General features: G+C 45.0%; 1 protein-coding gene across 1 annotated transcript in view; it reads right to left on the reverse strand.

Moving 5' to 3' along the window:
• The window catches only part of LOC138521783 (E3 ubiquitin-protein ligase TRIM39-like), a 287,098-nt gene that overhangs the window by 255,259 nt on the left and 17,800 nt on the right, over positions 1-14,039 (reverse strand). Inside the window, exon 2 of the mRNA XM_069634860.1 lies at positions 4,603-4,698. Coding sequence (XP_069490961.1) covers positions 4,603-4,698 — 96 coding nt within the window. The remainder of the gene's footprint in view (positions 1-4,602; positions 4,699-14,039) is intronic.

Here is a 14,039-nt window from a genome sequence, read left to right on the forward strand (position 1 = left end):
TGTGTGCCAAGGAGAAGTAGGGCATAATCTGTTGGACTGAGCTTAGACGATAGGTACACTGGACTGCTGCACTAACTTGGGGTTCCAGTGCGAGTCCCTTACCTATTATAATGCCTAGGCTCTTGGTCAATTTGGAAAACTGCCCAAGACCATGGTGGAGGTGTGTCCGGTGCGAGTGTTAGGGAACTTTCTCATGTTTACGCCAAATCCCCTCTAGATGCGAGACCCCAAGCACTTGTTGTTGTTACTGTTGCTTAACCTTTTTATTCCTACAACAGAACCGAGTTGCTATAACAAGTGATTATTACTTTGAACTGTGTTTGTGAACGATTCAACTCTTTACTTATTGTTTACTCATCCAAAGTATTGCATTTATTTTCTATTGGGTTTATTAGTTAAAATAGTATTTACCTGAATAACTTTACCTTGTGTACATAAAATAAACTACAAGTGTTTAAGAATTTCTTTGGGACTATGTATTTACTGAGTTCATTGTACTTACCTACAGCTCACATCTCCCTCCTAAGATAAGCCTGGCTGCTCTGCCATACTACGAAAACCATTTGTACTGACTTCTACTAGTTAGGGCCTGTATACCATTATGTCTAGGTTCAGTTTTTGTTGCTGGGTGTGGTGCTGGAGTTTCCGTCATTTTGTAGGATTTGAGTGTCCTCTGCAAAGTCGTAACAGTAAGTTCAGATGTTGAAGAGAAGTAAGAGGCTTGATATCTAGGAACTCTAAAGGTAAAGGGGTTGTGGGCTTGAACTGATTTTCGGTCCTTTAGACAATCTCATCTATTAAAGAGTTGTTTAATAGAGTCCGGTTTCTTCAAAGCGTTTAAAAAGTATACTGTGGTTAACAGTGTTGAAGGCTGGGGAGTTGTCAAGGAGCACAAGTGCTGAGCTCATGTTGTCATCTGAGATTTTGACGCTGTCCCAAATGGAAACTTATGCACGTTCAGTGTCTCATAGGTCTGAAACAAACTTGTGAGTAATGTTGTGAGTTTATAAACTATGTGCTCCAATATTTGTATAAAGTAGTTCTCTACAATTGTGGCCAGGTAGGATATGTTTGGTAAGATATGTTAGACATTGGAGGAAAATTGGAAAGGTCTTCAGGGCCTTGTCTTCGGAGTCTCCAACTGTGTTTTAGAAATGGTTTGATGTAGGCAGGGTTGAAAGCTTTTGGTGTTCTGAGAGAACAGTTAATTTGTGAAAGTAGAGAGCTGGCATTTCTTTGTGTGGATCTCTTTGTAGAGGTTCAGTGTGTTGGGGTGGTAGGTGCATAGGTCCAGCAGAGTCCACCCCACTCTGTTGCTAATTTTCACCCACTTTCTATGCCTTAAGATTGCTTTAGAGTTATCTCCGTAATGGACGTTTTTTGTAACCTTCACATAGAGCTCAAAGAAGAAAGCATAGTCTTCCACTTCCCACTGAAGAAGGAAGCCTGCCACAAATAAGATATGCCACGCAGGATACACCGGAGGCAGAGGAGGGAAAGGCCTGAAAATGAAATACCAGATATTGTGCGAATGATAACATTTGATTTTTTTTTATTTTCGTTTTTCTTGAGTGCATATATATTGTTCATGGGAGTAATATCGCATAACAGTATTGATCGTAATGTTCATAACATTTTTAAAACATTATCCGATTTGTTAAAGAGTCTGCCATTTCTAAAATCTTTACAGAAGTATCTGTTCTATTTTAGAGATGAGCCCATGGCAAACTAGATTTTCTGATCAAACAACGGATAATGAGAAAGGGAGAGGTTCCCTCTATAGCCCTGAAACAAGTGTTACTCCACTGCGAACCTGGCACAGCAGGTTGTAACTGCCCATTGGAACAGGGTATTGGTCTCGCCACCAGTAAACAGCTCAAGCATATACACCCCCCCCCCCCATCAGTGAATAGCTCAAGCACTGGCTCCTCGCCTTAACACCTGTGGCCATCTAAATCATGCACTCGGGCCCCCGCGCCGCGCAGAAAGAGAATGGTTCAATTTCCCACTCCCCCCACCACCCCAAAAGTGAACAGCTAGATCATTTAGTCACTGTGAAAACATAACATTTCCTATCAGTCCAGCCTATGTCCTAAGCGTCAGTGTAAATATTGGATGGGAGAAAAACTGGGGCCCAGATAAGGTTAGCAAGTTTATCCGTGCATATCAACACATGGCACTCCCAAGAGTTAGCTGACCTCTGATCCAAGAAACGAACAGCAGAAAAATGTTGGAAAAACTTCCCCACGTATACCCTCAAGCAGGAATTCAACAATGCGACCAAACAGTACAAACAGGTCATCACCACAGCCAAAGCCTCCACGTATAACTAATGCCAACTCAAAACGCGCAAGCTTTATACCATCTTTATACCATCCTCAGGGAGCTGGAATCACCCATCGCACAAGCCTCATCTGAGAACAAAGACCTTGCCTGGTGCACCAGAATACAAAATGCCATGATGCAAACATTTGCTACAGAAAAAATTGCCATCAAACAAGCCATTCCGAACCGGACACCACAAAACTCCCCTAACAAGCACAACTTCAATTGTGGTACATCTGAAGTTTACATTTAACAATATAATCACAGCAGACACTACATATCTTGAAGAGCCTTAAGCCCTCCAGATGTAAAGGAGACGCTTGTCCAGCCCCACTCATCAAAAGACTGCAGGAGAACTGGCTCCTTTCATCACATCATTTATCAATGCTTCATTTAGGACGGGATTAGTCCTATCCCTGCCCGACTCCTACCGTTACTAAAAAATATTTAAAAAAAAAATCTTCCTAGACCCAGCCATCCCAAGTAACTATAGACCCATCACCACAGTCCCGTTCCTCCTCAAAGTCCTAGACAGAGCTGCCTAACATCCAGATTCAACACCATCTAGAAACTAACCAAATGTTAGGTGTCCGACAATCAGGATGCCGCCCTGGCCATTGCACTGAGTCAGCACTACTTGATCTGAAAAACCAAATGGACGACATTAGAGACAAAGGAAAACAAGCCTTGTTGCAGCTCCTAGACCTATTGCAGCCTTCGACCTGGTAGATCACAGGGTCTTATGTTGCCATTTCACCTCTGCAGCCGCCTTCTCTTAGAGCAGCAGCTTGGATCACCTCTTTCCTAGAAGGTCAAGCAATGACGGTTTTCTCTGACCAAGCTAGCGCCAGCACCCATTCCCATCACATGTGGAGTACCCCAAGGCTCTTGTGTCTCTCCCACACTCCTCTCTTCGACCTAGACGCTCAGGAGGTTTACACAAATTACGTGGATGATACACAAATCCTCCATCCATCCATCCATCCATCCATCCATCCATCCATCCATCCGGCAACTACACCAAGACTCTCCCTTGCTAAACACCACATACACCATCATCCAAGCATGGATGGCAACTCACGGCCTCTTTCTCAACGATGAAAAGACAAACTACTCCTAGTTGGTCCGCACTCAATTCTAAACAAATTGGACACAGATTACACTGCCTTCAACATAGACAGCACGATGATCTCAGTATCAACGGCTGTAAAGACCTTGGGGGGCAGGGGGGGGGGGTTTACTTAGATGCTACCCTTTCTCTCCCGTCAAGTCAATGCCATATCCTCATCCGCAGCTTATGCCACCTAACTCCTCATCGCTGCCATACCATATCTATCTGAAGATGACTACCTAACCGTAGCATGAGCAGTGATAGGTGCTAAATTGGACTACTGCAATATCCTTTTCACCGGCACATTTTCACACAACCTCCAGGCAATGCCTTACGAGCGGCATTAAACCTACCTAGACATCACCATATGTCGGAGGCGAGGAAAGCAGTACTTGGCACTCACCATCACTCACAGGTGCATTAAAGTGGACCTAGCTCAAAGAATTGTTCTGCATCAAACAAATAGGCCTACTAGAACACCTTAAACCCACAATCTGACCCAACCTAAATTGAAGAGAACCAGAGCAGGAGGCTCAAGTTTCCTCACTGCAAAACATTGGAACGCCCTCCCACCTCTAAGAGCAGAACATTGGTAATGGGCCTTTTGAAAAAGCCCTAAAAACCTGGTTATTCGCCTAAACTAGTCAACTAGCATCCTGCCATGACTACAGAATCCGTAGTTTAGGTGTCGATATGGTCTCTATAACCCATGAACTAATAGAACATCATCATGTTTGCACCTGTATGTACCTAGTCTTTCTCTACCCTGCCTATCCATATGTACCGATGGACTAAGGATTAAATCTAAGGACTTTTCCCGGTTTATGGGATACATGTAACTGGATCATAGCACCCTGATGCCCGAGGGCTTGTGTGCGCTGTATAAATGCTAGAAATATCCCTCGTATGGAAGTGGAGGAGCTTCAAGGCAGCCCAAAGTCACAAGGGATAACCGGACCATGTGCGGAGCGGTTACAAAAAATAAAACACAGTTGGTGATTTAATTGTATTAAGTGCAGGTGAAGGTGCAAAGCACAACAGGGAAAAGAGAATCTGAGGCCGCAAACCTCTGCCACAAACGTGGGCCAAATAGTATAACCCCAAAACTAAACGCCAACAAAAGTTAGTGATGAGCAGCGTTTAACTATCTGTTAATGTTCTCTTACTTTAAGCTGTGTGACTTTCTCCACTTCTTTGCTGTGCAGAACATTAACACTCTCCAACTTCTTCCTCAGTGTGTTCAGACAACTCTTAAACTTGCCCTGGAAAAAGAAAAACAGCCTGTATCATGAAAGTAAAACAGATTATTTCACAACAGCTCAGTGTGCTTCCCTGGTTTAATGCTTCCGATATTAACTTCAATGCTTCAATTAACATTTGTGCGCTGCCTCTGGTGCAGGTTTTATATCCTTCACATTACCTAAAAAGATACTGCCAGGATACTATGATTTGCACCTTGATTCTTACATCTTAGTTGTCTGCCTCCTCGCACTAAGCCTAGATGTCAATGAAGGGTGAAACATTCTGTGCCTTTTCAAATATTACTTGTGCTAAAGAAAGCTTATGGCATTTTATGATTCGTTTTCGGTCTGGAGGGCCAATCGCCAGAACACTTCAAAGCATCTGCTCATAACTGTACATGGCCAAAACACAACCCTGAAATAAAGACCCTAATAAGAGTACGGACACTCCAGAATCCAACCACATTGCTCATGCCCCCATCCATGGGCCAACTTCTCATCCGTCATTTCATTGATACCCTCCTTTAGTGGCCAGCTGATCAAATAATGCCATTGTTCTTATCCTGCCACTGTCAGCAGCAGTGAAACTTCTGACACGTAATATAGAAAGGACTAATCGGGCCGATGTATCTGCTTTCTTGCAAGAAAGCAATACAAGCACAGGCAAAGTCAACCGTTGGAATTGTGTACACATGGGAAAGGTACTTGAGCTGCTGAGTGACTGCAGACTTTGGCAGACCCAGAGTCTTTCTACAGTGGCCTTCGTTTTCCCAGCTCACCCAAGACTTCAAAAACAGAATTCTGCCGCGGAGTGACTGCAGACTTTGGCAGAGCGTGGCAGGGAGTGGAGGAGTGGAGGAGTGGAGGAGCCTGCCTGTCAGTCTGTGCGGCGAGTCCTTTTTCTGTGAGATTTGTGACCTTCCTCGGCCGCCGTGACGGGGCGGTGATCATTTCTGAACAAACCTCTATTATAAGGACTAGGGACGAGGGGCCCAGGACTTAGCAAACTACGCTAAATACAGCATTAGGAATCGGGCAGGCATGACGCCCCCCCCCCCGCACCCTCCCCTCTCCTGGAGGTGGAATCTTTCTCTGCCTCCCCCTTGTCTGGTCCCCCGTTTCCTGTGCTAGCCTCCCCGCCAGCCCCTGTGGCTCCTAGTCTTACCGGGCCACCCGCTCCTGAAATGGAGGTCACCCGCTGCGTCTTGCGGCCACCGAAGGAAGCACCGAAGGAAGCCAGTGCTCTGAAACCGAACTCGAAGAGGAGGGGCGAGAAGTCTTCGGTGCCGAAGCGGGTACCGAAGCGGACAATCTCGTCAGACCCGCCTGACTCCTCACCAGACTTTTCGGTGAAGACCGCGAAGACACCGAGGATGAATCTGTCGAGATGTGATGAGTCTCTTCTGGCCAACCCGTCTGAGGCGCCACCCGGCTCACAGCCACCTCGAGTGACTTATCAAATTCAGCCGGATCTCGTGTCCTCGAAACCAGCTTCTTTAGTTCAGGCTTAGCAAAACTCGCAAGTCCTGTCTACCTCCCGTGTGGAGGAGGAGTCGAGCCTTTCGAGTAATTCTTTAGCTCCGGAGAGACAAACCCCAAACGAAACATCTAGTCTGGAAAACAACATCTCCAGTAACAAAGTAACTGAAACCTATACTGCTATGAGTCTGAGCGGGGTCAGCAACCTGGAGTACCGCACGCAGCAAACTACGACTCCAACAATTCCCAAAAAAGGTGAAAAAGTCAGACTGACAAATGCTACGCATTTTTTAACTGAAACTTTATGCACTGCTATAGTCCACAACGTGCAAGCGAGCGAGGTCCTGGAGAGTCCAACCGAAGCCCAGATCACTGCAGAGGACGTCCAACTAATAGACATCACCAACAGACTCACTAGAATCATCCCAGTGTCGAAAAACCTCAAGAATGTCAATCCTTTGCACGCTCCTGTCTTTTGCAATCCTCAGGACGGAGTTGACCACGGCTGTGGGCCAGGCACTTCCAGTGCATCTGGTTCACATGCAGTGGCCGACCAAACGATGCTAAAAAAGCATGATGGGGCGGCAATTCAAGTAAAGAAAAAAAAAGATAAACAAGGACCTCAAACGGATGGTGTGTCTAAACAACTTACCCCCGCACTAACCAAAATATATCAACATAATCCTAACAGGATGAGAAGAAGAGCGACCCTAAAACCAAAAGTACCTTTAAGTAAAAAAATGGGCCCAAAGAACGGACCTGGCATGCCTTTTACTGTCGCAGCAATGAATGATTTCTTTAAAAAGAAATTAGAAACTCGACTGAATGTGCAGCAGGAGTTGTCGGACAGTGAAATCTTGGAAAGTTGCTCGCAAACAGAAACAGAAATGACATCATTAAAAAGCTGCGCAGAAGAAGCGATTACACCTTTAAAATTTCCTGACTCTGCTTCTACAAAGACGCTGACAAAGAGCTTGCCGGCACTGAGATGGCACTATACCAACAAAACTGTAACAGTGAGAAAAGAACACTGTTTGAACGGGGAGGCTAGGGACTGCCCATCCCCTGCGAAACTTGGAGCCAAAAGTACAAGCTCAGTCGAAAGACAAACAATTCTCCAGCTACTCCAAAGTCCTGCGAATACTTCACCAATCCAGCATCTGACATCCTCTGAGCGAGGAAATGAGACAAGCACAAGCCTACAGAGATCGGACTCCCAAACTGCACTATGCTCATCTTTGAGGTCAGGAAACATAATGCCATCAGTTGAGCCTAAGCATGATGAGTGTGTGCGGGCAAGTGCTACAAAGTCAGCAAAAACTCCAACGCTGGTATACACTCCTATACGCATGCCTAGACTGAGTGAAACACAACAACCATCGTTATAAGACCCTTTTCAACAAAAGGCTGACATAATGACCATTATGTCTACTGTAACAATTGCGATGGCACCTTTCAGTAAGCTATATGAGAGCCTAAATGATATCCTCCGCGATCAGATGTCAATGCTGGCTTCTATGCAGTCAAAATTAAACTATCTGGAAGGGTACATTGTCGGGACAGGAGGCATCCCGATACCCAGGGCAGTTGGACCGCCCATCAGGAATGATCCCAAAATAATGCAGCCCCCTCTGGAGCTGTTCACACCGGTCAGAGAAAACGCCAAGGGAGGGCCAGACTGCAATGAAAGAAATCCGACACTAATGTTGACTGCCAATTCTGAGACAGACTTAACAGCTGCTCAAAAAACAAGAAAAAGTGCATCAGCAATGGTACAACAGAAGGATCCTCTAGACGAGATAATTGCAATAATAGAGGAAGAGGATGAAGTCTCTCCGGCTGATCGCTCAAACGAGGTAACAGAAGGTCTCACCTAACACGCACCAAATCCCTTCTCCTATACAAAGTCAGGTGAAGGGATGAGCAGGCCTGTCAAAGGCCTCCGGGATAACCCTAAGGTTTTTTCCTATGGTATATTCTCTCAGCAAAAGTCGATTGTCCATCTTACTTCCAAGAAAGACAAGAACACGCCAGCTGTGGTGTCTGGCCCACAAGCTCCGCGGCGGCGAACAAAGACAGCTGCAAGAAGAGTAACCCCTATGTTTCAACCAAAGGAGGGTATCCCTGCATGCGGGATCCAGGCCACTGAAGTAGATGGCAGTCAGGCAAAGAAAATACACCCAGTTCTCACGGTGGATGACCAGTCAGACTGGAGTACGATAACCATCGATGAGATTGGGTACGAAAACAATACCAGGAAAACCCCGAAGAGAAAAGTGGGGGAAGTGGAAGCAGATACCCCTAACAAGGAACCTCTGATCAAAGTCCAAATACATGACCACCCGGCATCATCGCCGAAGTACTCAGAGAAAATTCAAAAAAGCCAAAAACTGCAATTTGGAGATGTATCGAAACCAAGGTTGAACTCAGCGTGCACAAATAGAACGGAACCAGTGCATAGAACAAGTCCGAACATTTGGAGAAACGCCTGACCCTCACCTGAGCCAGCACATCGTCGACGAAACGAGACACAAAAACGTCAAACTGGAAGGTGGAAATGGGTCGCAGAAACGTAACCGCACATGTGCAACACTCCCCTCGGGTGGAATCGAATTCTAAAGGCACTAGAAGAACGGAACCTGAAAGACCCCCAAAAATGGAATCTAAGAAAATAGTAAGCGACTGTATTCTAAGATTGAAAAGCACAAACCCAAATCTGGGCAGAGTGACCATGAACGGAACTAACATCCTAAAAATCCTAAGGCAAATTCCAAGCTTAAGACATATTCGAAACCAGGACCTCTGGATGGTGGAGGCAAGCACGTCTGGAAGACTCGATTATTCCTATATACATCTCAAATCCAAGAACATCGAATCTCAATTATTGAAGGAAACTGAAACCCTCCTGCGGTTGGGCTATGAACTAGTGGAAATAAAATGTTTGAATAAACAAACGGACTCTTCACTAGAAGTGGGTAGGGCAATACCCAACCCCAACACTTCTAAACCACCGAAAAGAGACACGCGTGTTCATTATATCAGCAGGATGGAACATATCCGTCCGGTTTATAAGGAGCAAAAAACGGACACGCACAGAACTCAAAAATCCAACCAGGGGGCAAGAAAAAAATATAACAACGCCCCAGAAGGCGAAGGACGGACGGAACAGCACCAAACACTAAACGAAAGACATCCCGGTTTCCCAAGGAATGGACAAGCACCAACCAAGCATGATGTAACAGGGTCAAATCAATCAACGCCCTGGTCCTGGCCCAACTATAAGAGGACCCTGCAAGGTAACCAGTAGCCACGATCAGTGGTTGACGCGACCTACTATCCGTCAATCCAGGAAGAACTAACTGATGGAAACACACCACCAAAGAAGCTTCTAAAACTCGGCTGTTGGAACACGAGGGGCTTTTGGCATTTAACTAAAGCAACTGATGTGAACCTAGGGCATTTCGACATTATGTGTCTCCAAGAAACATGGCTGACCTCCAAACCGCAGCTGGATGGATATGAAATCATCTATGCAGCTGCAAAGAAAGGGGCAGCAGGACGCCCGTACGCAGGACTCTTAACCATGGTCGGAGCGGCCTCCGGAGTTGATGTTTTGGAAACTCTCCCGTCACCATACTGGATCCAACCAACAATCTTAAAACGTAAGACACTTTCCGCTGCTTCAAAAGTGGGCACAATCCTCTTGATAAACGTTTACTGGAACCCTGAGTCGACAATAAGTGATGAATTCACCTCAGTCCTCGAGAACGTGATGGGAGAGGCTTATGGAAAAAACCCGGATCACAGCACAATCATAAATGGCGATTTTAATGCGAAGTGTGAAGCGATTGGAAATTACCAAAAACCTACAGACCAGAATTCCCTGGCGAGAAAAAGAGGAAAACTCCTTGATGAGTTAATGGAAGCCAGAGATATGTATAACCTTCACTGGTATCGTAAAGAGACTAATCGCAAGATCCAGTCATGGCAAAGAGGGGAGCAACAAAGGACGATCGACCATACATTCGTCTCAAGAGATCGCCTTCCGGAAATTCATTCTTTCAAGATCGTGCAAACAGCTTTCAGTGACCACAACCTTTTAGTCACAGAAGGTCTAGTGTCCATTGATCAATCTTCAAACTGCTCCTTACCAATAGAGACGTCGGAGAAGGGAAAACGAGTAAAAATCTCTGAAAAAGGCCTCCGTGAGATTGAAGCACGCTATACTCGAATCGATCACAAGAACCTGCTATCTGCTAAAAGGAACAGGGAGGGCCTAGATTACACTCCTCTACTAACCAAGTTCCAGATGTCATCAGCCAAATTAACCAAACCACAGATTGGCTATCCACATTCATATAACAAAGAGCTGGTAGAAATAAAGACGACTCCATAGGAGACTGAAAAAAATGTATCAAAAGTCTCCTTCCAACGAAACTTTGGCGAACTGGACAAATGCTGTCACTAACTATAAGAGCTGGCTCATACACCATCGGCATAAACTATACCAGAACGACTCCGAACAGATGCTGCTTGCCATCTGTGGAAATAAGCCGAAGGACTTTTGGAACTTAATCAAAGGTGCCGCAAACAAGACCAATGACAATATACAAAATAATGTAGGAGAGAGCCCTTGGATAAACCACTTCTCCGTATTGTTTGCTCCGATTTCACCATCGAATATAAATCAAGTGGTAAACAGGCCGAAACCCAAAGCCAAAACCCCCTGGGAAATTCCAGACGACAAGGAATCAATCCTCATTAAATTAAGGAAATTGAACAATTCCAGAGCGCCTGGGCCAGATGGCATAAGCAATCTAGAACTAAAAAAAAACACCCGGAGTTGTGGGCCAGCATAATGAGTAAAATTTTCTCAAATTGCAACCTTTCCAATGAAGTTCCATCGTCCTGGAAGAAAGCTAACATCGTTCCAATATTCAAGAGAGGTGCTACTGATGACCGTAATCAGTACAGACCAATCGCCCTCCTAGACGTGATGGGGAAGGTATACGCATCCCTTGTACTAGACTTACTGCAAACCTGGATTTGCGTTAACAATCTCGCGGACCCTTTTTAGAACGGCTTCATAAGGAACTCAGGAACCACTACTAACATCTTGCTACTGAGCGCTCTGAAAGCCAAAGTCTTACAAGGTGGCTTTTCCATCTACGTTGTCTTTATTGACCTGGTCCAAGCTTTTGACCAGGTCAATAGACAACGTCTCTGGACAAAACTCGAAGCCAAAGACTGCCCGGATTCAATTCTTGAACCAATAAAAGCACTACATCAAGGAACCTCCATCCAAGTTCGTCTCAGCGCCGAGGGGCGCCTATCAGAGAAATTGAGACTTCAAGAGGCGTAAAGCAAGGCTGTCCTCTGGCGCCTACGTTGTACAATTCTTATATCGCAGACTTCGGTGAATCAAGTGTAGCGATCCGACACTTTCCTCCATCATTAGGCGGCTCTAAGATAGAACGATTACTCTACACCGATGACATTATTTTGATGGATCTGACGCCTATTGGCTTACAGCGCCAAATAGACAACCTGGTGGTATTCATGGCAAAGAACAACTTAAGGCTAAAGACAAAACGAAAATCCTCATTCTTGGACAGTCTGCAAAGAAAAAACAAAAATTCACATGGCACTGTGAGGGGCAAAACCTGGAAACAGTAAAAGCATTTAAATACCTGGGAATTATGATAAGTAATGACAAAGAGGAAAAAACTATGCAAGAAGCACTATGGTCAAAACTGAAGAGCCTAACCGCGCAAGCCAAGGCGGCGGATAGAAAATACGGTCGTTTCTCGATCGTTCCAACGCTGAGATTCTTCAAGGCCAAAGTGGTGCCGGCCCTGATTTATGGCATGGACGCAATGCCATTGGCCCCGGACTTTATCTGGGAGAAATTTGAAAGCTACTTCTGGCGGTCAGTCCTGGGTCTGGCGAATTGCACCCCTATTGCCTTAATAAGAACTGTGTTTACCATCTCTTAGTAACAAAAATGAGAGCAAGCCTTATGTTGTACCGGAAAGTAATCAACGAGCCTGAAGCAAAAGTTCTGGACCTCATCAGAAAGGAAATCCAAAACGGCGACAATCGTATGCTCTCCATCTGGGAAGAACGAAATCTGACCATCTTAAAGGAATTGGACCTCAACGTGGAGACACGGATCCAAAATCCCAACAAAGTATCGAAAAAAATGCTCGAAGCGGACTGGATTAACACTCAAGAAGTTGCCAATACTTATTCTCTGACAGCAAATATCCAATGTGTTCCAATGAAGTTAGACGCGGTACAAGGCTATCTTCAGAAATTCCCTGATAAGAGGTGAAGCCGACTGTTCCTGAGGTTTAAACTAAACCAACTGAAAACAAATGAAATCCTGGCTATACGCAAGTAAGCTGAAACGAATATCTGTCGCTTCTGCAAAACTGAGAACAAAATAGAAACCACGAAACACTTGATTCTCGAATGCGCAGGTCTGATGACAGAACGACATCGATTCCTTGCAGACCCACTGAAGAACTACTCTACCTTAGACATGGAAGATCTATGGGCTATGCTGTCCGGTAGTAACAGGCGCTTTGCCATCGGAGTGACCTTGTTCTTCAAAGCTCTGAACTTGTAACAGATCGAACAAGAGAAGGGAAGTCCAATCCCCAAAGACATACAAAAATCACATCACGTCGAAGTCCCTTCTTCTTCATCTGAGAATCGGGACTGAGGTCAAGTCAAGTAAAGGAACCAAATCAGGATGAAATCAAGGTCATAAGGACTTTCGATCTTCCTTTTTTTTTTGTAAAAATTGTGATACAATTAAAACAAAAAATTAAAAAAAAAATTTAAAAAAAGAAAGGTACTTGCCAGGCACTGCCATAGGGGTATCAACTGGCCAGCAATGGTAGCAGCTGCAATATGGTGGGAGTACCTGTGCATATAATAGCAGTGCCGGACATATGCCCAATACATACCCAAGCGAAACCGGTTTGCCAATGCTGGTTTTTAACAGGACTTTAGGGAAGGACATGCAGTGCTAATAAAAGGCAGACCTGCATAAAACATTTTATTACACCAGTAGCATGTTTACCACTCAAATTAAACATTAATTCTCTGAAGACTGCTTTGAAAAAACACTGGCGGGCACTTTGTTTTAGTCAAGCCTTACCATCAAACTTACCACTCCGAGATGAGAGTTCCCATGAGGTGTTTCGGGCCGGGGAGTGGCAGGAACTGGGTGGGAATGGCCATAAGATTTGGCACGACCACAGGCATTGTGTGGGCCAATAGGTTTTGTCCCTCCTCACAGGCCTTTTCTCCCCATGTAATGGAATAGTTAAACTTCTAGATGGCACAGGTAGCCCAAACTAAAATTGTCAAATAAGTAAATGTGTCACATTTGGGGAATATTTACATTTAAGCTCTATATTCAGAAGTGTTTTGCTTTTAAATTTCTCCAAAAATGTTACAGCTGTTGCGAAGTCAAGCTCTTCTATCAGGAAAACTTGTACATAAGCAACAGCTGTCAGGGTAGTACATTTGTGGTATCTGGAGATTTGGTTGGCATAACCTGGCAAAGATGTGCGGGCCTGTGATTTTGAAGAGACATTCTTCAAAGCGTGCAGGTAGCTGGGCTTTTGATGGCATTGCCGGGTAAAGGATAGCAATACGATGGAGAACCAGAGCATATCCCGCCTCTACCTGGCAAAATGATTGTTGTTCCTGGACGCATGATGGCAATAGTTGCTGAACACTGCATGCACCTGTAGCTATGATGCCAATTCCTACTAGGTCGGCGTCTGCAAGGATCTATGGGTTTCTATCACCTGATAGATTCACCAATATGAGGTTACCTACCTCATCTTCAAGAACCAGTCCCCTTT

Source organism: Ambystoma mexicanum, chromosome 13, assembly GCF_040938575.1.
Source record: "Ambystoma mexicanum isolate Mex_15411 chromosome 13, UKY_AmexF1_1, whole genome shotgun sequence".
Lineage (NCBI taxonomy): Eukaryota > Metazoa > Chordata > Amphibia > Caudata > Ambystomatidae > Ambystoma > Ambystoma mexicanum.